Here is a 27,381-nt window from a genome sequence, read left to right as displayed (position 1 = left end):
CAGGTTCTGAACAACTAATTCCAGCAACTCTCACCAGTAAAGATTTTATGGACTTTTTTAATAATAAAATTGAGAATATTAGACAACAAACTCTAGCCACAGGATCAAATCCATCCTGGCTGCCACCAGATGTGAATGAAATAAAACATAATATAACTGTAAAAGAAAGACTTGAAACCTTTTACCCACTCCCACAATTAGAACTAGAGAAGATTATCACCTCCGCAAACTGTACAACTTGCACACTTGATGCAATTCCCACAAAGTTGCTCAAAGAAGTACTACCAGCTATTATTGATCCTCTTTTAACTATAGTAAACTCATCGCTTAGTCTGGGCCATGTACCCAAAGCTTTTAAACTAGCAGTTATTAAACCTATGATCAAGAAACCAAATCTTGATGCTAGTACACTGTCTAATTACAGGCCTATTTCTAATTTGCCATTTCTGTCTAAGATCTTAGAAAGAGCTGTGGCCCAACAACTTAGTTCATATCTACATAAGAATCGTATATATGAAAAATTCCAATCTGGATTCAGGCAACATCATAGTACAGAGACAGCTCTAGTCAAGATAACAAATGATCTTCTTCTTGCCTCTGATCAAGGCCACGTATCCCTGTTGGTGCTTCTTGACCTAAGCGCAGCCTTCGATACAATAGACCACAATATTCTCATAGAAAGGTTAGAAAACATGGTTGGAATCACAGGGACAGCCCTATTATGGTTCAAATCTTACTTAACGGAACGTTATCAATTCGTAAAAGTAAACAATCTAAATTCAAATTATTCTAAAGTAAGATTTGGAATTCCACAAGGCTCTATTTTAGGACCATTATTATTTACATTATACATGTTACCGCTAGGCACAGTTATAAGAAACCATGACATTAACTTTCACTGTTACGCAGACGACACACAATTGTATATTTCAGCCAAGCCCGATGACAAACACAGATTAAAGAAAATAGAGGACTGTGTAAAAGACGTGAAAGGCTGGATGTTGCGTAACTTCCTCCTTCTAAACAGCAACAAAACAGAGGTCCTGCTTTTGGGTCCAAAAGTGACAAGAAATAAATTATCAGATTTAATCTTAAATCTAGCTAACTTTCCAGTTAAACCTGGTTCAGCAGCAAAAAATCTTGGTGTCATAATTGACCCGGATTTATCATTTGATCAACACATAGGTAGTATCACTAGGACAGCTTTTTAACATCTTCGCAATATCGCTAAGATTAGAAATGCCTTATCCCTCCAGGACGCAGAAACATTAGTACATGCCTTTATTACTTCAAGGCTTGACTACTGTAACGCACTACTGTCAGGATGCACCAGCAGCAATTTAAGAAAACTTCAACTAGTTCAAAATGCTGCAGCTAGGGTCCTTACTAAAACTAGAAAATTTGAACATATCAGCCCAGTTTTATCATCACTTCATTGGCTGCCTGTTAAATTCCGCATTGACTACAAAATTTTGTTATTAACATATAAAGCTCTACATGGGCTTGCTCCTGAATTGTGAAGATACAATTTCCTATTATGAGCCTCCACGTTCACTCAGATCACAGAATACTGGATTTTTAAATGTTCCCAGAATTCAGAAGGCCTCAGCTGGGGGAAGAGCCTTTTCTTATAAAGCCCCCCAACTCTGGAATGATCTTCCAGTAAATGTTCGGGACTCAGACACAGTCGCAATCTTCAAATGTAGGCTAAAAACTCATTTGTTTAGTTTATCATTTGGTAGCTAATGCTCCCCCATAGATAAAGGCGGCAGATCCGGGGGGTCCATGGACACAGGGAATTATAGTAAACTGAGACGCTGGTGCTGTCGTCCCGCCACTTCTCGCGATCACTCAGGTTTGTTGACGGTGGAGCGGAGGGATGCCAGTGTTTCAGGATGCTCCCGTGTCTGTGTGTCCTCCTGGTTCTCTCCTTTTAGTTAATGCTGTCATAGTCAGATCTGCCGGAGTCATTAGCCACACTCTGGAAATTTTCATATTTTCTACTTTACAAACACAAAACAGTTCAAAACTAATTCCATCCCTTTACATCTTTCCGAGTAAACGACTGCCCACCTGTCTGTCTGGACACTGATGGATGACTGTCGAGATCCTCCTCCACGCTTCAGACCAGCTGCCCACGCTCCAGCAACCACCAAGTGCCTTGAAGCTGTCCCTACACTGAAGTTCTCATGGACTACTAACTATCATCACCAGTAGATTGACCAGAGGAGGATGGGTCACCCCTTGTGAGCCTTGGTTCCTCCCAAGGTTTCTTCCTCAGCTGGGGGAGTTTTTCCTTGCCACTGTCGCCCCTGGCTTGCTCACTTGAGGGTTTTACATTTGTCTTTACATTTCATGTCAAATCTTGTCTTACTGGAATTCTGTGAAGCTGCTTTGTGACAACATCAGTTGTGAAAAGCGCTATATAAATAAATTTGATTTGAAATTTGAAAATAGATGTCTCGGATTAAGCCCATTCCTTAAAGAGCTCTTATTTGTCCAAGTGGTAATAAAATAAACTGAATCTGCTCCAGAACTACAGAAGTTCCTTGAACCTCAAACATAAACACCCCCTTAGAGGGATGAGCCGATATAAAGAGGTCCTTTTTTTTTTTTTTTTTTTTTTTTACAGCTGTCTGTGTTATCTGTGTTACAGAACTGCACAGCATTCTTACATCAGTCTGGCTCACACACACACACACACACATTATGTCCCATTCAAGGCCAAGAACCAAGAATAAGTTTGCCTTAGTATGACGGTTGTACGTATGTGTGTGAGTGTGTGTGTGTGTGTGTGTGTGTGTGTGTGTCAGTATCTTAGTGTGACTGGATTTGAACTCCAGAAGAAAGCACGATTGAGCTCCAGAAACAAATACACACACACACTGTGTGCATCAGAGCAGAGCAGCTACACATCAGTAGAGCTAATTAATTACTTGACAACTCAGACACACACACACACAGAGAGAGAGAGAGAGAGAGAGAGAGACTTGATAAAACTGGAAAAGAGGGGAAGGGAATGATGAGAGAAAGAGGGTAATAGAGGCAAGAAAAAAGGAGAAAGAGTATTTAATTAGGGGATTACCATAGGGAAGGAGCACAATGAAAAAATTCTCTCTCTCACACTCTCTCTTTCAATCATAACAATTATAAAGGAATACCAAAGAGTGTCCACTAACTAACCAACCCAGATTACCTTAAGCAAGAAAGTCCTGGCTAGAAATCTGGATCAATACCATGTCTAAAGACTTTTGTGAAACTGTTCACAACTTATGGGCAGGTGAGTATGTAGCTGAAACAAACATCCAGAGAAGTTTAGAAACAGAGGAGTACAGAAGCCCTCAGGTTCATACCTGACCATGAGTCACCGCTGCAGAAACATATAGACATTTAATGACATCCTGTTGAAATATATATATAGCTGCGAGGACGCTCATATTTGTTCTGTTTTAGAAAGTCATACAAGCTCAGAGCCAATAAAATTCAGAGCTAACACAGAACAGCAGTAGCCCAGAGCTGTGGATCTGTATATCAATTTTGGAATCACTACAACTCTCTCTCTCTCTCTCTCTCACAGCAGTGTTTCAGGAGTTTTTAAACACTGTGTCCACTCACTGTCCACTCTATTAGACGCAGCCGGATTCCAAAAAAGTTGGGACACTAAACAAATTGTGAATAAAAACTGAATGCAATGATGTGGAGATGGCAAACGTGAATATTTTATTCGTAACAGAACATAGATGACAGATCAAAAGTTTAATCTGAGTAAATATAAAATTTTAAAGGAAAAATATGTTGATTCAAAATTTCACAGTGTCAACAAATCCCAAAAAAGTTGGGACAAGTAGCAATAAGTGGCTGGAAAAAGAAAATAGAGCATATAACGAACAGCTAGAAGACCAATTAACACTAATTAGGTCAATTGACAACATGATTGGGTATAAAAAGAGCTTCTCAGAGTGTCAGTGTCTCTCTGAAGCCAAGATGGTAAGAGGATCACCAATTCCACCATTGTTGCGCAGAAAGATAGTGCAGCAATACCAGAATGGTGTTACCCAGCGTAAAATAGCAAAGACTTTTAAGTTATCGTCATCAACCGTGCATAACATCATCAAAAGATTCAGAGAATCTGAAACAATTGCTGTGCGTAAGGGTCAAGGCCATAAAATTCTACTGGATGCTCGTGATCTCCGGGCCCTTAAACGTCAATGCACCTCAAACAGGAATGCCACTGTCAAGGAAATAACAGAATGGGCTCAGGAATACTTCCAGAAAGCATTGTGAGTGAACACAATCCACCGTGCCATCCGCCGTTGCCAGCTGAAACTCTACAGTGCAAAGAGGAAGCCATTTCTAAGCAAGCTCCACAAGCTCAGACGTTTGCACTGGGCCAGGTCTTTTAAAATGGAGTGTGGCAAAATGGAAGACTGTTCTGTGGTCAGATGAGTCACGATTTGAAGTTCTTTATGGAACACTGGGACGCCATGTCATCCAGACCAGAGAGGACAAGGATAACTCAAGTTGTTATCAGCGTTCAGAAGCCTGCATCACTGGTGGTATGGGGTTGCATGAGTGCTTGTGGCATGGGCAGCTTGCATGTCTGGAAAGGCACCATTAATGCAGAGAACTACGTTCAGGTTCTAGAACAATATATACTCCCATCTAGACGTCATCTCTTTCAGGGAAGACCCTGCATTTTTCAACAAGATAATGCCAGACCACATTCTGCAGCAATCACAACATCATGGCTACGTAGGAGAAGGATCCAGGTACTGAAATGGCCAGCCTGCAGTCCAGATCTTTCACCTATAGAGAACATTTGGCACATCATAAAGAGGAAGGTGCGACAAAGAAGGCCCAAGACGATTGAACAGTTAGAGGCCTGTATTAGACATGAATGGAAGAGCATTCCTATTTCTAAACTTGAGAAACTGGTCTCCTCTGTCCCCAGACGTCTGTTCAGTGTTGTAAGAAGAAGGGGGAATGCCACACAGTGGTAAAAAATGGCCTTGTCCCAACTTTTTTGGGATTTGTTGACGCTATTGAAATTTTGAAACAACATATTTTTCCTTTAAAATGTTACATTTACTCAGATTCAACTTTTGATCTGTCATCTATGTTCTATTACAAATAAAATATTGACATTTGCCATCTCCACATTATTGCATTCAGTTTTTATTCACAATTTGTTTAGTGTCCCAACTTTTTTGGAATCCGGCTCCGTCTAATAGAGTGGACAGTGAGTGGACACCGTGTTTAAAAACTCCTGAAACACTGCTGTGTCTGAGAGAGAGAGAGAGAGAGAGAGAGAGAGAGAGAGAGAGAGAGAGAGAGAGTTGTAGTGATTCCAAAATTGATATACAGATCCACAGCTCTGGGCTACTGCTGTTCTGTGTTCTGTGGAATCCGGTTTGTAGATGGTCCATTTTGTAGATGTAAAGTCAGAAACAGTAGTCCACCTGTTGCTGAAAACAGTGTGTGCAGAGCAAAAAACAGACTTAGCTCTGTAATGGTACAACAACAAAATCTAGTCATCTTACAACAGTTTAATTCATAATTCATAATTGGTGTTTCAGTCTTGAAAGCACTTTAAATGAGGCTCAGCTGAAGTCATTTAAATATGCCTTACATGACTTATTTACTCCAGATTTTGAGTGAAAGGTGCCTCAAACCATGGTAGTCTTGGCCAGGATCAAACTAAATCAAGGTTTGATTTGTTCGCAGTGTGAAAAGGTTCAGACTTTCAGATGAATTACATAAAGTCGAGGCTGTATAAATGACAGAGATAAAAATGACCAGGTGATTTATTCACTGCCTTCACTCCAAAAAGAGTAGAAACCATGTAAAATCTTATTTAACTGTGCATTAATAACCATAACCATACCATGATGGCTTAAGTGAAAATTGCATCAAAACAAGTCTCTTCAGTCTCACACACTGACTGTTCTTCTGTTGTGTTACAATAATAATAATAATAATAATAATAATTAAAAAATAATAATATTCCAACAATAAAAATAATATCCCAAACCGCACACTAACAAACTACATATGGTATACTAAAATTCTGCATCATTATCAGAAGTGCACATTGATCCAGAAGTAAAGTACAAGCAGATGTGATTTGGGACACAGCATTAATCAGCCAATGCGTCGTGTTTAACCATATAACTCTCAGGAGTCACCGACCATGCCGATGTGATCAAACCTTGTGAAGGTAAGTCACACAAAAACGAAGCCGCGCCAAGCATTGCCACCATATTTAGTCAGACTTAGAGGCTTTGTGCTCTATGTCTGTTTGCATTTTATTAGAATAGACAAAGAAGAAACATAAGTATATTACATTTAATGTGATAACATAGACCATGGTCTGGACTTTCACCTATGAAAACACCCAAGTCAATTCCAAAACATAAAAAAAAGTTTGGATAATCATCACTATGGTCAAATATTGCCAGTAATATTCAGCAAATATTTAAGTTCCCCCTTGTGGACAGTGTTCAGCTTTCTAAATGTGAGTGAGTAAGTGAAGTCAATATGTTTTTGAACTAGTCAGCAGTTGTGGTTCTTCAAGACATTGTGGTTTGTCCCCAACTAAAAAATAAAACTTCTTTAAGCCTTAAGGGAGATTTCTGCACTAGGATCACCAAAGCTCATGGAATAAAACAGTGGCAACTCACGTCATGGCCTGGTAGATGGACTCCACTCCAAACCTCATGGCAAACTCATCCACAATCTCCTGAGAAACGTCATCGAAGTAAACCTTCCATGCCTCATCACCTTTGACTTCAGGAATCTTCACGGCTCCGTTATTCTTCACCTCTGTCAGGTAGTGAAACAGGTTCTGCACAGGGAACACACCAGGTATTTAACAAAGCGTGCTGCACATGAAAGGAAAACTTCCGATCCGAAACCACATTTGTAACTGTAAGCAGCTCATTTATTTACTCACGCACCTCATGTAAACATGTGTATTGGCCATGGGGCGGAGCCACTTTCTCCTCCCCCTTCATCTCCACATTTATCTTCAGCCTGATTGCCCCAGACACCATAGACTTATCTGTTCTTTTCTCTGGGGGGAATGGAGATATAGAGGGAATAAGAGAGAAAGATAGGGAGGGAGACAGAGGGAAGAAGAGAAGAAGAGACAAAGAAATAGAAAGACGTATTAAGAGGTAGACAGAGAGAAACAGAGCCAGAGAGAGAAAGAGAGAGAGAGATTAATAATATATAGGCCAAATTCTAACTTACAAACCTCTGACAGTTCAATCATGTCATAGAGAACATGGAAGGGTGGAATATTGAGCAAGAAAGACAGGAAATGAGAATATGGCTATATGTCTGTCTGTCTGCCTGGTAATTCCTGTCCTGTTATAAATAAACAGACCACTGTGTTTTAAGATGTCAGCACTTAATAACATACAGCTAAATATGTTAAATACACTATGTAAGAAAAAGCCTGGGATTGTGTCATGTTTTATTTACACTTTGTCCATTTAGTAGATGTTTTTCTCCAAAGTGGCTTCCAGATGTGCTTTGTCACAAAGCTTTTATCTCAACAGAGATTGTCTCTATTTGTAATAATTCTAATGTACACAGTTATCCTGGAAGTACTGTTTTAGCAAATAAATGTCTGTTTCTTTGGGTTGCATTGCAGCTATGAGGCTAACATAGCTAAGCAGTGGCATCAACAACTAAACAATTAAAAATGATGCTAACCGGTGTCAAACAGATTTAAAGCAAAACGAAGTAGTCATTTTACCTTGAAATTACAGCTTCAAAATCATTGTGAAGGCTCCACTGACCGGTAAAAGGAAGATGCAAGGCCTCAACACTGCAGAAACTGGACTATGTACATTTTGGAGGAGGGTAGGAAACCACCCACTTTCTTCCTCTCGACATTAATTTAAGTACAGTGCTATAAAAGTGAATTACACTGTACAACAGCAGTGGGAGCCCAAAGCAAAAATACCTAATCTTACCTACTGTTTCTGTAATTGCATGATTGTTGATCCTGTTTGAAACTCTGATTTACATATGCAAAGTACAGAAAAAATTAGGCTTTACAATGTCCACTACTTCCTTTAGCTACGTTGTGGACACTTTAAGGCCACAAGTTTATCCAGCAATTCACCTGAAGCTCCAGTGCAAAACTAAAGAAACAAACTTTAGAAAACAAACACATCATTGTGCGCTTTCCTGTTTGCTGAAGTTCTCCTGCAGTTAAAAAAAAAAAAACTAAAATAAAATAATAAATAAAAATTTGTCCACTAATGCCAGTGTGTTCCTTCTAGACATGAACAGGACACTGTAGCTGCAGCAGCAGCAGCCATTCCATTTGCATGAACTCTGACTAAAACCCCCTGCTGTGATTTAGTATTCAGATGTTTCATATTTAATCCCGGAGCTGTTATGAAAACTCAGAATGGTGAGAGTCCTCCGTAGATGTCACGTCCTGCATTATGAGTTGGTTATTTTAACATTCCTACAAATGTTTGGGGTTATTTATATCATACTTGCTGAAAACAGATGGAGAATGTCTGATAATGTGACCTCTTCAGTCAGGGGTGGAAGAGTCTCATTAAAACTGCACAAGCCTCCATGTCTAGTCCCAAAGAGAAAAACTCTGTTTTAAGAATAACCACCACAGTAAAAACTAAATGATTTGTCTTACAGCAAACAGATGAGTTTCCAATGTTAACATATTGTTCGATTGTCGACCAATGATGAAGGGAGTAGGTGGTGACAAACTGTGTAGCAACACAGGTGGTACAGTGTGCAACAGTATATGTTTATACTGGAGTTATAAATTAAAAGGATAATGGTGCAAAAGGACACATTCTGTGCTTCAAATAAAGTGGCTAGTGGGTGGAAGCATGTAGCCAATAAATATAAAGTGGCCAATCCATGGAGATGTAGTGCGGTTGTTTATAATAGAGTGTATGCTTGGCAAAGTCCATTTAAAGCTGGCATAAGTAAAAACTGGACTTCACTATGTGTGATGTGTGTTGACCATACACACCAAGGTTGTACCAAACGTCCATTTCTCCGCTCAGCATCCGGACCTCAATAATGGTCTGCCCCAGGAAATCGTCAGACTCCTTCTTAAAATGCTGCTTTACTCGAGACTTGATGTCATCGTCCTCGTCCCATACTCGGACTTTTATACGATCTGTGGCATTGTGGCACTCGCTGGAATACAAAGAAAACAGGGGAGGTGATAGGTCTGTCACTATTGTTTGTGGTTGATATATTGTCCCAGACCTAACTGAGTTTAAAATATTATTGTCATTTTAATACCATAAAAATATAAATAAATAAAGATAATTTATAATAGCACAATAATACAAGAAGAATGGATTTCTAGCAAAAATTAATTAAGGAGTTAATTTGAATATTCAGATACTGGAATAGGAATCTGAAAATGTTTACATTTGCTATAAAACCTAAAATAAAAAATACTGGTAATACTGGTAATGTTCATTGTTCTGTAAACAAACACAACAGTAAAAACAATGGCCATTATTAAGGTCTGCAAAATTTATGGAGGAAAAGTCCATATATACTTAAAATGTATTTTCAGTCAAAATTTACAAACTTATTTTGTAAATTTTTTAGGCAGCCATGCACCTAAAATGTTCATTGTGATAATTTAAGCACATTTTAGTGCATCCCTTTTAATTTAATGATGCACAAACACACACACACACACACACACACACACACAAACACACACACACACACACACAGAAGGCTTCGATGCCAGCTCATACTGCTAGTACACTTATTTCCTCAGATGTTTTTAAAGGTCATTTGCTCCAGTGAATCTCAAAAACAGGAGCCTACTCTTTTGGCACAGGCACACACACACACACACACAAAACAAGACATAGGATGATTCAAAAAGGAAGACCTGATGTTCGAGCATAAAAATGGTCAACCCCATTTGACAGGTCAAGTCACCATTAGCCTTTAGCATTAAAAAAGATAACCCTACTTCTGTAAATAAGGTAACTGGGTCCTGAACTTGTTCTTACTTGTACTCTCTCTCTGTCGCGCACACACACACACACACAGTCCGAATAAAGTGACCCTGTGAATCATAAGTGCTATAAAGAGCATTACAATAAGCATTCTTCTTGAAAAATACAAATATAGAAGCCATTCTGCCCCCGATACTTCATGTAATGTATTACAAATTGTTAAAAATTGTTATTGTATTACAATAATCCACGAGGTTCATATGAACATTTTAGAGTAGCGGTTCTCAATGTGGGGGCACAGAGCACTTGCAGTGGGGGCAAGGCAAATGTATGAGCACGGTTAGCATTGTGTGTCAGAAACTTTGAAACCACTGTTTTTGGGCCCTGAATAAACAACTGAAGTTATATCGTCCCCTACATGTCCTGTAGTATATGTCTGTCTTTCAGAATAAGCCATAATGATCATATGGTCAGTGTAGAGTGGAGAGCACAATATGACACTATAGCTGGCAGGCCAATATGACACTATAGCTGCAACTGCTGATGGATCTGACTGGCTAGATATAGCTTCAAATTGTCCAGCCATTTTAACATCCCAGCCTGGACACCAGGGTTGGCCAGAACCACAGGGATGAACAGGGATTTGTCCCACCAGTTTAGAAGTCCTGGAGCGAAACCCCACCACTATTCGGATCCATTTAATTGGCTCATTAGAAAAAAAAAAAAAAAAAACCCGTGAACTGCTCCAGAGCTGCTCCCATCACTTACCCATAGGCATGAACTGGCAGAGAGGAATAACAAATTAAAATCTTGATTTCAGTTTGGAGGTGCTTTTCTAAAACTGTGAAGCTGCAGCTTCAGCGAGAATACTGGCCCTGCACACACTAATCTCCATTCCAGTAAATGTTGTTAATGTTAAACACTACCTAATAGTCACAGTTTATGTTAGGACATGTCATATTTGCTAAATATCTGGTCTGGAGCATTTCTTACTGCTGTTAGGAGACAGTTTAGAGGTTGGAATCTAAATGGCTTATATCATTTGAAGGGAAATACCACTTCATTCAGAGTGGCAACCAACTATTTTTTTAACTGTCCAATACCACATCATTTGAGTTTTCCTGTGTTTTAGGTATGGAGAAGGAATTAGAAATGCATTCATTCATTCATTGTCAGAAACCGCTTATCCAGTTCAGGGTCGTGGTAGGTCCAGAGCCTACCCAAAATCCCTGAGCGTAAGGGCACACCCTGGAGGGGGCGCCAGTCCTTCACAGGATGACACACACTCACACATTCACACCTATGGATACTTTTGAGTCGCCAATCCACCTACCAAAGTGTGTTTTTGGACCATGGGAGAAAACCCACACGGACACAGGGAGAGCACACCGAAGTCCTCACAGACAGGCACCCGGAGCAAGACTTGAACCTAAAAACCTGCAGGTCCCCGGAGCTGTGTGACTGCGGCACTCTCTGCTGCGCAACTGTGCCGCCCATGAATAGAAATTACATTTCAAAATGAATTCACAAATTCATAAAATGAATTTAAAAGTATGATTTATAAACACATTTTCAATATTTCGATATACATTATTCACGGCATCTATTAATGACTGATGTTAATTACAAATAATTAAAGTTAAAGTTAGTTTAAAAATAGCAATACTAACAAAGCCAGGAAGTTTATGTTTGACACTGGTGTCATATTTTTTTTTTTTGTTCTTGGCCAATTTCCCATGGCTGATTTTCTATATGTTGTTCATATATCAAAATCTGAATTATATCGTTTGGACCAAATTTAAGAAATATATTGTGATATAAATTTTGGCTATATCATCCAGCCATAACAGCTCACACCGCAAACAGTTCAACTGATTGAACTTAAGTGTGGGTTTAAAACATGAGAGCTAAAGCTGGTTAAAAAATAGATTAGTACATTATTGTTATTCTTTTTATTTTTTATCGGAAATAAAAGCTCACAGTCCTTACATGACATCCATTATTAGAAAAGTGTTGTATATATTTCTCTACTCTAATACCAGGGGGACTGATGATCATTCTCCGTAAGCATCATCCACCCCTCAGCTCTCACACCAGGAGCATACCATTATGATACAAAAGCAGAATAAAGCAGTAACATCTGGCTCTCTCAAACAGCAGGGGCTTAAGATAATGAAACTGCTCTCAGTTCACAGCAGCTGCTCTCCAACTTAAAAATCCTCACATTAATGGCCATACAAGACACAGGAAGGATGCCGTTCTGCTCTTTGACTCCAATAATAGAGTGAGTGAGCTACATTTGGGGTTCTAAACACCACACAAACACACACACACACACAAACACACATAGACCAAATTAAATTTTACCAGAGGTGAGAACAACAGTTCTCTTGACATGACTTAATCCTCTTCACTCATTTAAAAGAGGGCAGACACTATAAAAGAGGAGACATTTAGCTATCTTTACAAATGAATGAAGAGGCATGCTTTTGTCATTTGTGTTTTTAAAACATGCCGATTTATGAGAAGAGGCATCTTTATAAAGCTGTAAATGAAGGATCTAAAGAAGAAAAAGTAAGTAAGGCTTTAACACCATACAGCTCCTTTCATTGAACAGAGAGAGAGGAATATACATATATATATATATATATATATATATATATAGAGAGAGAGAGAGAGAGAGAGAGAGAGAGAGAGAGAATTTAAAAAAACAGAAAAGAGTTAGGAGGCAAAAGTAAAATTATGACCACCTCCTTGTTTCTATACTCACTGTCCATTTTCTCAGCTCTACTGGCACTTTGTAGTTCGCCAATTGCAAACTGCATCCATCTGACGTAGTGTATTAGTGTATTGCGCTGGTATAAGTGGATCAGACACAGCAGTGCTGCTGGAATTTTTAAAGCCCTCAGTGGCACTGCTGAACTGAGAATATTCCACCAACCAAAGTGTTCAGCCAGCAGCATCCTGTCCACTGATGAAGGAGTGTCTAACAGAGCAGACAGTGAGTGGACAAAGTAGGTCTGTCACAAAACTTAAAACTGTCTAACTGTCTACATAGAGAGCACCTTATGTCATAGGTACAAGATGTGATGCATTTGCTCTCTAACTAGAAAATCTAAATAATCTGCCTCATGAGGACAGACATCTATGTAGTCAATGCTTATTTAGGATTGAACTTATTTATGGATAAAATATGACATTAACAGATATCTTGTCCAAAAATTTATGTCATACAGTATTATATGTTATTCATAAGTAATCAACTGACTTTAGTCTTCAGTATGGAGCCTGATAGCTGGCCATTTGACAAAAAGAAAAACCTCCATGTCTCCAGCTGTGTGCTCCCAATAAAACAGCCCTGTGTTTAAATCTCAGAGCTGATGGGATGTGCTTGAGTCTAGAAGCAATGTGTTTAGCAGTGTGCATGGGGGCATTATCACTGGAATATAGGAGCTCATATTCCTCCACCATTATACGAGAATACAGAGCAATAAACAGATCTAATGATTTCCCTGAAATGGCTGCTCACACCATTATAAACCCACCACCATGTTTAGATGATAGGTCCTCTTTGCTGAAGTAAACATCTCATGCTCTTTTGGCTTTCTTGGTCTGCAGATGCATGCAAATGTAAACGTAGAACCATCTCCTGCACATATTCTGAAGTCCTCTCACCATTCTGTATCTGAAAATTCACTTAGTACCCCTCAGTCCTTACCAGGAACATGCAGCAGCTAGGGTCTCTGTCTGTAACGAAGGGATATGCCGTGTCCAAAAACATTAAAAAAAATGATACGCTCATTAAAAAAAAAATATATATATATATATATATATATATATATATATATATATATATTATTGCCAGGCTCCTATAAACGCTTTCCCATTATCTGATTATCCAGGTGCATGTAAACCTTTTGATGAGATTACTAACAAAATCTGAATTTGTGCAGTAAATGCACGCATTCTGACCTGAGAGCATTAGTGATGTCAGGTTCTGCTGTTGTATGATTAGTTCTGGATTACTACACCATCATCACACCATTGCAACTCATTCCAAAGGTATTGAATGATGCTCCTTCACTCTACAGAACACTGCGCAGCCCAGTGCTGGGCAGTATATATCCCTCTAGCCCACAAATGGCATTACTTATGGTGACCTCAGGCTCATGTGCTTCTGCTCCCGATTGTCCCCATTAGGTTTCTTATTTTGAAATATATATCATATTAGTTTTTTTTTTAGTAATATTATATTGTCTAAACCAAAACTCACATTTTTTTAATACAATATTATCCCCAAGAACAGAACAAACCAATGATTTTGCTGCGTTTCTTATTCTTTTTTCTTGATGGAACTCCTAATGAATGCAGTGAAATTCCTCTCACTTAACTACTTAATTTTTAGGTTATTTTTTGTTGAATAAAATGTCAACTGTCATTTTAAATACTAAAGCAAAATGACACATTCCCATCCACCACAACTCCACTCCACTTTCAGGCTCTTCAACCTGAAAGTCCTTTACCAATAAATCTAAAACAGCCTAACATTTAGCTGGACGATATGGCCAAAATTTATATCACAATATATTTCTTAAGTTCGGTCAATGGAATATAATTCCGATATTGATATGAACAATAAAATGCTACAGAAAAACTTCCAAGAACTGAAAGCAACATGACATCATATCACAACCTCTTGGCTTTGTCATTATTAATATTGTTAAATTAACTTTTAAACTCAAAATTGAGCACAATGAATTCATGGCAGCATCCTTTTATGTCTGTCAGTCAGGATTTGGGGATTGAATCAGCTTGGTCCAGTATGCTTGGCTTTCTCTGCTCATGGCACTGAAACAGCATTTTGATCATTTTAAACAGTTAAGAGAACTCCAGACGTTGAAAAGCATGAACCAGATGAGGATATTGCGTAAGTTACTGAATTACTTATTTTTGCTGGAGATGGAACTAGGGACGGGCGGTCCACATTTTTATACCATCATAAAGTATTACCAGGAGTGGGTGCACTGTCGGACTGTGCTGAGTTTTATCTGTGAGCACAATGTCAAGTGAAGGGCTTTCAGAGTGTTTGAACTGTGCAGATTAGCTCAACACAGCCTTACAGTGCACATAGACACAGGTGTTGATGAAAAAAAACAGTTTCTCATTGAACAAATCTCAGCGACTGGTGCCTGAGGAACAGAAAAACTTGAAAATAAGCTAAATAAGACTACACTGTTTCTATACTGTGACATCAGCAGACAGTGAGCTCCCACAGTGCCCCCTCCCTGTGGCCCTCAAATGTGCATGAATTAACTTGTTAAATCGAAATTTGACACGCCACACACGTCATGAATACTGCCCTCATTTTGAGATAACGTCCACATTTTTAAATACCGCAGTATATTGTATTACATTTACGTCGCCCAACCATAGATGGAACTGACTTTGGGAGAGCACTAACAGCATGAAAGTAAACAATGACGAAAAACGTTATAAAACTTGAGTTACAAATGAGATTTTGTGGTAATTCAAACATTGGATAAAAACTTAAATTTTAAGTTAAATTACAAGTTAAATTTCAGACACGTACAAACAATGATTATCCAGAGATTCTGAACATAAATAAACAACAGCGTTTCCCCATATTAATAGATGATGCCTTTAGGCTAGTGAGCGAAGCTGTGCTGTGAGCTGCAGAGCTCTGCAAGAAATTTTACAGAGGGTGAAGACACAAATGCACACTAGAAACAGATTTTCTGAATTACTATCTAAATTAATTCACCCCTCCACCCCACACTGGGGGCGAAGCTCCGGATTCCTAAAAATGCTATTCAGTTCAGCCCTAAAAATTTCTATTTGGTAAGAAACTTTAATTGTCCAAAACAAAAATAAATCTTACTATGCATAATTTCTTTTACAGATGCACACACAGACCCACAAGTACGTGCGCGCACACAGACATAAAAAGCACAGGACTCATAGAGTGCCTTAATAAGAAGCTGAAATCTCTGTGCTGAGCCCCTGAGTGATTGCACACAATGATAAGCTCACTCTTCATAAGATCTGCCTGCTGCTGGGAAATACAATGAAAAACAACACCTATAGAAAACTGAGGGAGAGGGAGAGAGAGAGAGAGAGAGATTAAAGAGAAACAGAGACAGGTAGACAGAATGTGACACAAGGAGAAATGTGAGGATTTGAGAACGTTTTTTTCTGTAGCTTGCATCATCACTTCCCTCTCTCTCGCTGAGTTTTAGGTGCCCTTACTTTATTCTCCATTTTATTTTCACAGCCTCTGCATTAATGAAGGCCATGATCTAGTGTCCACTATAAAGTTAACTTTGCTAACAAGCAATGCTACAATGGCTGGAACAACTCAACATCCTGCTTACATAAAAAGTGTTTTTTTTTTCCACCAACATGCACAAAAAACATATCTAAATATTTAATGCTGACATAAATATCTAATTCAAAATTTTCTAAATGTTAATTATATTTAAATGACATTTAAGTAACTGGAAATATTAAATGGTGTAATTCATTCATTAGAATTTTAAAAATGCTTTTATGTGTTTTGAACCTGTGAGGTGGTGAAAATTGATTTAAAAAAAATATATTTCAAAATTGCAACTTTTGATTTTCAGATTTAAGGTATATTCACATCCATAAATTCAAATCTATCTTCTTAGGCCAGAAGTGTTTCCCAGAAAAAGTAAACTTACACTGTGATCGAGCGCAGAATTAACCAATCACAATGTCACCTCACAGCCGCCAATCACAGAGCTGTACCTCTGGCCTAAATTCATATTTCTGAGTTTTGAATGGATATGATTTTTTATTTTTTGGTTTGATCCCCATGACTGGCAGGAAAATGGGGGTGCTGGGAGTTAAGGAACAGCACTGTCCTCATCCCTTAAAATACACGGTTGAAATGCCCTTGAGCAAGGTACCTAAGTCACAACTGCAATCCCCTAAGCTGAGGATGGCTGCCCACTGTTCTGAGTGTGTGTCCAGTGGCCCTAGTTCATTAGTGTGTGTATCTTCACTGCCACGCATGGGTTAAATGCAGAAAACACATTTTCATGTATGCTGTACAATGACAAATAACTGCACATTTGCATTTGCACATTCAACAGCAAATTTCACCATTTCCCAAGTTGAAAACACACACACACACACACACACACACACACACAAATGTATATATACAAATGCTTAACATTAGGTTAAATGTATTGTTACGTGAAGCGGGTTGAACCTCAGAACAGTGAAGACAAAACATTAGTGGGCGTGGCCTAGATAAATCTGCTGTCAGCTGATAAGGAGAGGAAGGAGGAGGATGGATGAATGAGGTAGAGGTGAAAGTGGGGTCAGAAGGTTAGTAGGGTCACACTGATGATCGATGGCATTTTCACACCAAACAGATGGTCCACTTCTCCAAACATCATGAATATAAAATCACGCTGAGAGCCTCTGGCACTTTGTTACAGCAAAGCAGCTGAATTACATCATCACTACTCACTCGCTTAGACAGCACTATCCTTTACGGGTTACATGACATTAAGAAGCCTCGCTGGACATCATCAATAACTGACCACAATATCATTAGCAAAATGGCTTTGCAGGATGGAAGAAAGGAACTGCCATTGACTGCAGTGCTGATCAGCTCCCAGAAGTCCCAGTTACAGCTGGCCATAACAAAACCATGCTGTATTTCTAGATGAAACATTTCTAAAATATAGCTCTTTGAATCAGAAGGAGAATCCGGAGGAAAGCAACAGACTACGTTTCATCACCACAGATAAAAAAAAACATCTAGATCTAGATCTGCTAGAAGTACAGATCTGCAATTGATTCAGAATGTCAGTGAAACAGACAGATACATTGTTTACTGTCTCTATACAATATGGGACTCAGTGACAGCCTTATGATGTGTGTTACACACAAAAGACTTAAAGCAATTCTAACTCTAACTCTTCAGTATCATTGTAAGGCTTCACTGACCTGTAATAGGGAGAACAGGGCATCTGCTGTTGTGACTCTTGGCTCAGCCCTATAGAAAGTCCACTATGTAACTACTGGGGTGTTTTCAGACTTTAAGTTCAGTTCTCTTGGTCAGGACCAAACAAGAAAATGGTACATTATTATTTTTAGTCCTGTTTTGGTTAGAATTCATACAATTTTACAACTGAATATAAGTTAAAAAATATAAAAGGTGACACACGTAATATGTACGATTTTTTTTTTTTTTTTTTGCAAGCTAGTCCTCATCAGCTCCCTGAGTTGTAAGATGTTCTTAAAGGCGTAGTTAACAACTGTAACCAAAAAACACTTTTTATAAAATTCAGAAGATGTTTCCTCGCCATTTGTTAGCTCTCCACTCTGTTTGCATGCTAGAAACCCATTTGATGTTTTTATGAAGCTCCAGTATCTGTAAATGTGTAGAAAAATAAACTTGCTCATCCGGTATGCTAGGCTTTCTCTTTCTTTCTCTGCTCATGGCATCTGGAGTATTTTTGGAAAACTTCAAACTTTGAAAAGGACAAACTGAAATGAGGATAATGCTCATGACTGCTGCATAGGTGGGTAATATAGACTTATATTTGCTATTTTGTATCACTTAATTTGAAAATGTCTCGAAATTCAGGAGACTGCTAACTGCATTACTGAAAGTGCTACAAATCTACAACTCGAGTTACAAATATGTTTCTGTGGTATTTCAGTGATTAAAAACTTACAAACAACTGTCGGTTTTTACCCTCAAACACACCGTTCCACCTTAAAAGACAATTGGCTTTAGAATTTAAAGAACCAGAGAGAAGTGCGATTGCCCACAATCGTAGATGTTCCCTTTAATGCCCTTTTTCGGAGTTGTGTGCGTTTAACTAGTGTTATTTTTTTTAACCAACTGGCAACACAGTAAGAGGTGGTAAAATGGATAAAAAGAGTCAAAACGATGAAGTTTGTCCTGGACTCATTGCTTGTTTCTCCCTCGCAGTGTGATTATTGATACATCTCGGGACCACATGTCTTGTGTTTGGTTTGTTTCAATGCCTTTGGTTGCATTCACATTTGAAACAAACTTGTTTTTTAAATGCACCTGCTTAGACGGTCTCAGCCCTCTTGTTTTGTGTGCACCAGAGTTCGAAAGAGAGTGTTCACACTTACTCTAATTAACCGCACTAACAGAGCAAATGAACCAGGGTTTGTTTTAATCAAACAAAAGCTGACATGTCTGAAGACACCCAACCTCTCCATCAAACTCCTCCCTCTAAATCTTCATTTTAGGACAATGCTTTAAAAGTGAATTACAGTCTGCATCTGTAGGTGGAGCCCATGAACAAAAATACCAAATCTTACAAAATGTTCTTTTTAAATAATGTAAATTAAAAATAAATATAGCCTTGACTAAGGAAACACAGACCTACAGACCTGTTTAGTTTACACCGGCATGTTGCACATGTGACAAAGATCCCTCCATCTAGGGCTGAACAATATGGATAAAATACCTAATTATTATTTTTTGGACCAATATTGTGATTATTTTTTCTATAAATAAAGGACTTTCCAAGTTTTTATAACCAACTGTTTTTAATATATAGCACTGAATATAGAATGGCAGAATGACATATATTTGTGGTTGTTATGCACACAGCAGTGTTTGCCTCTGAATAGTCTAACTCTAATCTGAACATCCCAAGTTAAAACTTAGACATAGTTAAAGTCAGCTAGAATTAAAACTGCAGTTCTTGCCATTTGAAAATTGCACTCTTTCAAACAATGAAAATAATATAAAGGTAAAAAAAATAATTTTTAGCCCTATCTTCAGATAATGTGATACTTACTAAGGTCTTTAATTTTTAAAGTGCAATTTCAGACCAATCAACAATTTTATGGACCTACAAACACCCTGCAAATATGCGCGACTAAAAGAAGCTATAAAAATGAACTCAATAAGTCAATAACAATATCCAAGTGTGCATGGGGGCTAATTACAAACAACAACAGCAGCATTTCTCTATTGCATATTAAATATGCTCTAAATGTGTGGTGGATTGTTGGGAATATTTAAGATGAAACTATTTCCAGGCAATAGGGACCATTACTAAAATATAATAATAATAAAAATAAAAGCCCCCTGCTCCTGTAATGAAGCCTCTTGAACCTTCAACTTCACTGCACTCAACCCATTTGAATAAAATATATTAAAAGATTCCCAATGGTGAAATAGAAAAGCATTTTTTAGTGTCTGATGAAAAACATTTTGTGAATGCGCGCACATGTATGCAGTTGTACGTGTGTGTGTGTGTGTCTGCAAAAGAGAGTGAGAGAGAGATAACCAGCTTCAGTTATTCAGCTTTGACAATTCACACAAATGTCTGCAGCACATACTCAACAGATGACCTCAATATGTCAGGAATTACAGCAACATCCAGAGAAAAAACACACAAGAAGAATTTCAGGCTCCACCCATAGAGTCTCATCTTTATCTTCACATCTCTCCAAACACAGAGAGTTTAATCTCTGTAGACTGGTACAATAAACCTGGGGTGTCTATGGGGTGGTGGGGGATTTGTGTGTGTGGGGGGGGGGGTGTTGGCACAAGTATCAATCTGGGGGCTTTGAGTTTAAGAGATTTTAAACTTCAAACACTCAAAACATAAGTATAATACTGCTGAGTCCCTTTTCTTATGGTCCTTAGTGATTAATATTTTCACTCTCTATACTCTGGCCAATAGTTCAGAAGTTATTTCCTTAATTTAGAAGAACTGTTAAGACGAGTGGCAGCAGTGGAAAATGATAAACAACTCTTGTCAAAAGGCTTAATAGAATGTGACTGACATTGAAAACTGCTGCAATGCACGGTTCCAGCATCACTGTGGCTGAATTCAGCACCAGATGTAAGTGTATAGAGCCAGAACAGAGTTTTGGTTTATCCACTGTTTACAGTGTGTTCAGATCAGAGTGATATATGATACATGTGGAAACAATGCCAAGTCCTGTCGGCTAGTTGTTGGAGTTCATTTGTTGTTCAAGTTGGAGTATTTAAGTCCTCCTGTGTTTGTGAAGAGTGGAGTTAGGTAGCCAAAGTGCATTATGTCACTCTGACCACATCCCCAGAAAACACACAGATGCAGCATTTTTCAGGTTTTATTTGCCATTTAAAAAATGAAAACGTACACAGATCCGTCTGATTCTCTATACTTTTACCCAGAACACAAATAAGGACAGCATAACATGCTGCAAATGCCCCTGTCTATCTCCACTGTGCTATAATGCTGTAATTGTGGCTTTGATCTTTTTGGAGTTCTTTACGTGGACATGCCCACGAACACCACTCACCGTTCATACTAAAGAACCTACTATTCCTTGGTTCCAGCTGGGAACAAAATGTTCTGGTTCGGGATCCAATTTATGTTGTTAAAAATGCACCAAACTCTTCCAAATTAGGTTTTAAACAGGAAAAGGCTTAACAGTCACTGCTCTGTGTTAGTGATACATGACAGCAGTAACAGTTGCTTGCTGCCCACATTGACCAGGATCATTATGCAGGCTCCAAAAATGATCTCCAATATTCTAATTTTAAATACAAATGTGAAAGATTCCCAGATTGTACACAGCAGGGCTGGGGATGGAGGGTGGCCACAGGCTTAAAGTAAAAACACTGAAGGACTGCGTGTCCAAAAGCATTGAAAACACCCTGCACTGCAAGTGATCAAAAGTTTTGGGCCGCCTGCTAAACCAACATCTCGAAAATGAAGAGTGTCCATAGGGAGCATTCCTTTGTTTCAGTAATAGTGTCTAAGTAATTATCTAAGTAGTTTTTACTCTGCATTCATGCTTCAGAGCATTTCTGATGTCAGGTACTGGTGTTGAATGATTAGTTTTGGATCACAAACACCACTTCTATTAATCTCATAAATACTGAATGGAGCTCCATCAAGCTAGAGAACAGTTCCACTGCTTCAGTCATTCATTTAGATCTTGTGCAGCTTCTTTAGAGTGTCCCGTTTAATTTCCTGATTTTCTCTAGTGACAATACAAGCTGTGTCCACAAGGAGTGAACCATAAAATAGCAATATTCCTTAAATATAAGGTGTCTACCAATGATATAGGGTAGATTTGATAAAGAGAATTTAAACATTATTCACGATGCAGGAAAGTATCATATCAGCATTCTCGTGTTGCTCCTGAGATTATGTTAAGGAATGGAAATACACTCACACACACACACACACACACACACACACACACACACACAGCATGAGTCCCTTTCACAGGACTCTGATCTCACACGCTGTCAGAATGGAGGAAGCCCCAGCGGAAAGATTTAATAAATATGAATGGAGGTATGTGACACACTAACTCTTCACCCTAATGTGACACGCAAATGATTGCAAGGGGCTCAAGGATCCAGTCCGCAACGCGCCTCCCATCAGGAATATGAAAAGAAATGATGCCCCTCTGCTGCCAGCCTGGAGCTGAGAGCATACAAATGAGGCTCCATCTCTCCACACCTGGGCTTACACATTGCTAGACCCTTTATACAAGAGAATGGCATGGAGGAATGACCTGATTGTTATTATGGTAAAAACGTTTTTAGAAATTTAAGGTGGTTTAACAGCAGCATAAATCTGTTCTACACTCTGCAATGACAGGAAATGAAATGCATGCTTTCACTTTGTTTCTCTCTGAAGACCTTTTTTTGTTGTTTTTAAATCAGAAGTTCAAGAGGTGTAATGCGTAAGCGATTTCCAGTCTTTTCAACCAGACTTAGACTAAAGCATTGACCAATAGAATGGAGCAACTGAACATGCACATGAAATACAATGCTCAATGCCAAGCCCTCCAGCACTGGGGTGTAGATCATTAGAGCTGAATCAATTGGAGTGATGGAGCTTTGATTTGATACCATTTGGAGTGAGGTTTGTGATCTAGACCTATTCATCCAGCACTGGAACCTGACATCACTAATGGTCTGGTAGCTGCATGCTTTTAAATCCCCACAGAAAATTTCCAAATCCTTCTGTAAAGCCTTTCCAGAAGAGTGGAGAACAGGAAAAAAGGAGGAAAACACTCAGAAGAACATTCATCTCAGGAGAAAGGGGGTTGAACAAGTGTCCAAAAACTTTAGTCATTCACTATATATCTATACAGTTGTATGCTTGCCAATCCCTTTAAAACCCACACTATCCCAGAGAGAGAATGCACACTACTGTACCTTCACTCATTTTATTTCTCTCGACAAGCCTCAGTCTGAATTGTGATCCAGGGCCTCCTTTAATTTTTCATCATTTACTGAGTGGACAGTGCTGAACTGATCCTAACCCTGTGCTGCTTCCTTCTCAGAGCCTTGAGCCAAGATCAAACACGCCTCAGTAAAACTCTATTCACCATCTTCACCCGAGTCTATGACACTCTTTGCTAAACACACACTGCACACAAACACCGTTGTGTCTCCACAGCATTCACTGGGATGAAAGACAGGAAAAAGACACTCACAAGAAGAACTTCTCGTCCCACACGGGGTTTAGGTTCCCAAAGATGGTTTTGGTTCTCCGCTTTGTCTTTCCCACTTGCACTGTGACGTAGGGGTCGCTGGAGCCAGTCTTATCCTTGGCCTGTAGGCCTTGGGCACAAAGGACTATGGGAGAGAAAAAGAGAGGAATACATATATACATGTCAGACATAACACAAACCTAGAATGAAAGAAATTATAACAGGCTAAAATTCAGTTATTAATCTTAAAATGTATTACATTCACAGTAATGTGACTATACCCAGTAAAGTGTATATTATTCAGTAACTAATGAGAGTTTTTCAACATCCACAATGAATGATCCTGTAACAAAAATATTCAGTAACTGCTATAAAATGTGTGAATTGCTATACATTATTCTCTGTCTATATTTTATTTAATGAATATGTTCTGCAGTTTTTATAGTGAGGACCTGAAGCATGGGCCTCATAAAGACACTTAATAGTATAAGAATATACCTTATACACTTTGTTACCTGTCAAACCTGGCTTTCCATAAGCTTGACACATTTTGTGATGTTAAAAGCATTACACAAATAAAATAGAACTGAATACACCCCGTGGGGCACGTAGGTCTATTTAGAGGAGCAGAAGCTAATGGAAGATAAACCACACCATTCTGTCTGGGGCAGAAGGCTTTCAAACACCTCTTGGTTACTTTTATAACTCCTTCAATCAGAAACCAAAGCTGTAAAACACTCTCAGTATGCATTTGTGTGTGTGTCTAAGAGTATGTTAATAATATACAAAACAACAGTGTTTGAGAATAGATGCTGGGGCTTCAACAGCATCACTCACCACTATTGTAGTTATTTCACATGGCTCCATAAAGGGCTGAGAGTACTTGGTGATTAAAAATAAATGAGTGAGGTGATGAATTATTCAGGGTACATACATCCTTGGGCTTGGAAAGCTACACAGATTGGTGCAATGGCCCCAGGCTGGGTGGAGGAGGACAGTTTTGGAAGAATGGTACATCACTGTGATTCGAAATATGAAAATATGAGTGAGTATAATTAATGTTTTAATGTATTAATGTACCATCATCTCTTAGGGATGGCCTTGGCTCATTTCCTGAGAAACAGCACTGCTGTGTCTGCTCCTCTCATACTAGAGCAACACACACTACAGGACTCTGAATGATCCACCACCTTAATAATACCTGCTCTGTTGTGGTGTCCTTGCTGTTGGGCTTTCAAAAGTACAAAATATGCAGAGCAACAAATAGACTACAGTCTATATGTAAGTGGAGCTAAAATAATAGACACTGTGTAGAAACATGGGGGTAACTTTAATGTTATGGCTGATCATGTTATGTTTTATAGGCTTTTAAATAGTAATATTTATTTACTAAAAAAATTATAATAAATCTACACTGGACTCCTTCCAAAGGAACAGAAAAGAGATAGATGGTTTTCTGGGCATTTCTGGGAAAAATACTCAGCAGCTTTCATAGAGCCAATCTCTAAAACTTCCACCCAGCTAGGAATCTAATATGGAATCAGCAGGGTGTTGTTGCCAAATTGAAGCTGGATCAATATGCCCAGGTGTTTATCAAATGAATAATAAATAAATCAGGAGTCCATGAATGCATTCTAAAAAAAGGGCTGATTCGATTCGACAGAAGAGACAAACTAAACCAACCCTCTCTCACTGTCTCTACCCGTTCCCTTTTTTCTCCCTCTAGCTCGTCCCCTTCTTGCTTGCTTATGTATTGACACTTCTGCAGAAGTGCAAGCTTGGCAATAATTCAGTGTCCACCGTCCGGGCAGCAAAGTCAAAGAAAAAGAATGTTGCTGATGTGAGCAACATGGGTTTGGGACACCCGAGCCTGTGTGTGTGTGTGTGTGTGTGTGTGTGTGTGTGTGTGTCCACTGATAATTGCTTTCTTTTCAACACTGAAACGACAATGTTGTTCTGCTTCAGTCCAATGTGTCTGAACAATGACCCATGGGACAAAACAGCAAAACCAACTGCCATGTTCAGAACTGAATATGCAACAAACAAAAGGAGTCAAAAAGGAGGTGGTGATGGTGATGTGGGGGCCGCTGGGGTTTTCTCATGACAAGTCATAGTTGGAGTAAATAGTCTGTCTATATTTATGGACTCCAGCTCTTCTAAAGCTAATTAGTGGTAAACATACTACAACATGTGCTACACACAATAATCTGCTGTATTATTCAGTATAGCCTTTACATCGGCAGCATACGTCACAGCAGCAACATATGAAACGCAAAAATAGGCTTTGGGTAAGTCTAGCAGTTTCTATGCAGAAAGAGTGCATTATCCAGTATTCTTTCTGAATGTACGAATTAGATCAATAAACATACAGGCATTGTTGCAAATGTTTATTCTAATTAAAATAATAATCACACATCACACAGAGCCTCATCAACCGTCAACTTTTACTTTGATGGAAATCCATCATAGCCAGAGTCAAAACTGAAGTCATTATAACATACAAAAAGCTTATATAGTAAGTGTAGCCTAAAAATAAACTGCTTATCTATTCAGATTAAAAGAATAATACAACAGCTTAATATGTTAGTGAGTTAGTGACATTCTTTATGATCATTGTACAACCGTTCCATGTTATTTGACCTCTGCATTTAACCCATCCATAGCAGTGAACACACACATTCACACTAGTGATGAGGGTCAGTGAACATACACACCTGGAGCAGCGTGGAGCCATGCTCAGTGCCCGGGGAGCGTTCGGAGTTAGGTGCCTCTAACCATTAGGCAACGGCTACATAAAACGGAATGCTTCTTTTTACTTTGTCATGCACACTTCCTTTTACTCACAAAAACATGACAGTATCTGTTTAGTCTTTTTTATAATTTTTTTTTGTGACTCGAACTTGGGTCTCTAAATCGAGTGCCCGTCTCTGGCCTTTGTATTGTTAGATCCTTTTTAAACTAAAACTTTTGCTTACCTTTAGTCAACAGAAAGTTTATTTTTACCAATATAAAAATAAGAAAGACATATGTAGATGGTATAATCATAGGAAAAAGAATGATAAACAGAAACAGCCTTCACTTTATTCTTTACTTCACTTTATTTCACAGTCCAGTGTGAAATAAAAAGCGTTGCAGAATGGTTTCAGACACTCCTTGCACACTATTCTATCTTCTCATGGCCTGAATAGTGTACCACCACAGGGAGTAGGAAGTCTGTTCATATTTATCCATGGGCACATAAGCACATCTATATTTCATCAGCTGTTTGATTGACTGAGTGGTTTGACCGACACTGTTGTTAGCACAGTTTACTTGTTTTATTCCTGTGGGAGAAAGTGAGTAGAGCCCCATAGAATGCTAACCAAATCTTTTTTGCATAATGTGTAGGGAAAGGCAATTCTGTATATGTGGATCTACATACCCACTTGAAACAAACAGAAGGACAACTGGATCAGACCATGTTGTTCTGAAAGGCTCACCTTTGACACATGAAATGCATCAAGAACCTTTTTGTATGATAAACTACATAGATTAAATTTTTTCTATTATTTCCCAGAAACTGACCAGTGATGGCGATCTTGGCTGACCATTTGGATGTTCCCTCTAGCACAGCTTGCTTGGCACTCTTCAGATGAGTGGAAAAGTCCTCCTTGGAGAGCTGGAACATGTCCTGGATAACCTCAAAAACTTCAGGGCGGTTCTTCTCCCGGATCTTCATGCGCTCCTTCATGGCCATAATGATGTTCTGGGTCTTGTCCTCTGCGCCATGTTTGGAGCTCTTCTCCACTGCACCTGCATGGGTGGGGTATAGAGAGAGAGGTGGGGAAAGCCAAGCAGTAATAGTTATTCATCTGAATCTGCATGTACTAGCCATTTCATTAGAAAATTTGACTTTTTA

At 38.8% G+C, this 27,381-nt stretch overlaps 1 protein-coding gene across 4 annotated transcripts in view; it reads right to left on the bottom strand.

Moving 5' to 3' along the window:
* The window catches only part of LOC136709365 (protein unc-13 homolog C-like), a 245,897-nt gene that overhangs the window by 173,564 nt on the left and 44,952 nt on the right, over nucleotides 1-27,381 (bottom strand). For all 4 annotated transcript variants that reach the window (XM_066684518.1, XM_066684520.1, XM_066684519.1 and 1 more), the window contains 5 exons: nucleotides 27,048-27,275; nucleotides 23,487-23,628; nucleotides 9,023-9,192; nucleotides 6,957-7,072; nucleotides 6,681-6,844 (listed from right to left, as the gene is read on the bottom strand). In XM_066684518.1, coding sequence (XP_066540615.1) covers nucleotides 6,681-6,844; nucleotides 6,957-7,072; nucleotides 9,023-9,192; nucleotides 23,487-23,628; nucleotides 27,048-27,275 — 820 coding nt within the window. The remainder of the gene's footprint in view (nucleotides 1-6,680; nucleotides 6,845-6,956; nucleotides 7,073-9,022; nucleotides 9,193-23,486; nucleotides 23,629-27,047; nucleotides 27,276-27,381) is intronic.

This window comes from Hoplias malabaricus, chromosome 11, assembly GCF_029633855.1.
Source record: "Hoplias malabaricus isolate fHopMal1 chromosome 11, fHopMal1.hap1, whole genome shotgun sequence".
NCBI lineage: Eukaryota > Metazoa > Chordata > Actinopteri > Characiformes > Erythrinidae > Hoplias > Hoplias malabaricus.
Note: the sequence above shows the minus strand (reverse complement) of the source record. Positions and strands in the feature narration are given on the sequence as shown.